At 50.3% G+C, this 1058-nt stretch overlaps 1 protein-coding gene across 1 annotated transcript; it reads left to right on the top strand.

The window, feature by feature from the left end:
- Positions 1–131: 131 nt before the first annotated feature.
- Positions 132–1051, top strand: LOC113146892 (the record flags this gene model as incomplete). The annotated part of the gene is made up of 4 exons (XM_026335589.1): positions 132–231; positions 371–589; positions 701–795; positions 923–1051. Coding segments are annotated over 4 exons (543 nt in total), but the record flags the coding sequence as incomplete, so codon positions are not given.
- Between the last annotated feature and the right edge of the window lie 7 nt (positions 1052–1058).

The raw sequence follows: 1058 nt of genomic DNA, 5'->3' as shown, positions 1-1058 counted from the left end.
TAGTAACCCAAACTGCACCCAGTGGGCCATTCGCACGACGTCCATATAAAAAACCCCACAGATGCCAAGCAATTCCACAAATTACGACCACTGCAAACGAATACATGCATTCATTCCGCTTTTGCATTCAGGCAAGTGTCCTATATGGGGCGCACAGATAGCATGTGTCCTCTTCATCCTCGGAAATCTCACCACAATGGCGTTCCAGTCCCTCACGGATGACGATAGCAGGTTGGCTTGCCTGTGGTCATATGCAGTAAACAGCCTCCTAATCTGCTTAGCCCGTTTGAATACAACTGGTGCCGCTCCTTGCCTAATTGCTCCTCGCAGTAAGGTGACATTGTCGAGCGAATGGGAGGTGTGTTTGCAGCATTAAACAGTCACGAGGGTACCGCGCCGGCACGAAGTTCCTGCAGCAAGCCTCGTCCTTTGGAGTATTCGCTTCGACATTGGCTCTTCTTGTTTTCTACTCCGCAAATTACTACTTTGATGACCCCTGGATGAGCAAAAACTTTGGAAGCGGTTCCTCTTGGTTAATCTTTTTCACCTCCCGCGTCTGCGATGCCTTCGCGTTATTCTTCTATGCTGGGTATGGCTTAGGGAGGTTGCGGCATTAAAGCATCTCGCTGGTGCAGTGCATATGCGGTTAGTTTTGGTGATGGCACATGCTTGTGCACTTTCTGCTTGGTTTTGCTTTCAGGTCGATCTTCTTTCTAGAAGTGTATCACTCTGAGGGCGCTGGCGAGGCCTGGGGATGGTTGGGAGCCATTTGTTTCAAGCTCACCGCGATTGCTGGTACTGCTTTTCCCTTCTTTCCCTCCTGCTTTTTATACATACTAAAAGCGTTGCCTTTCAACCAGGCAGGTATCAGGGGTAGAGTGATTTTGAAGCTGTTAGTCGCGTTCGGCTTTCTGCGTTGCAGAGATCTCCGCACTTGCTGCTTGGGGCAGTTCTTCCTTTGAGGTGCTTGACGCCGTGTACACTGTGATGCTCGGCGTATCCCTGAGCATTGCCTTTCTGTGGGCCCTCTTCTTTGAGCCAGCTAGCCATCGTTTCGA

The sequence above is a fragment of the Cyclospora cayetanensis genome, unplaced genomic scaffold, assembly GCF_002999335.1.
Source record: "Cyclospora cayetanensis isolate NF1_C8 unplaced genomic scaffold, CcayRef3 CcayRef3_contig_730, whole genome shotgun sequence".
NCBI lineage: Eukaryota > Apicomplexa > Conoidasida > Eucoccidiorida > Eimeriidae > Cyclospora > Cyclospora cayetanensis.
The sequence above is the reverse complement of the archived record's forward strand: the minus strand, read 5'-3'. Positions and strand labels throughout refer to the sequence as shown.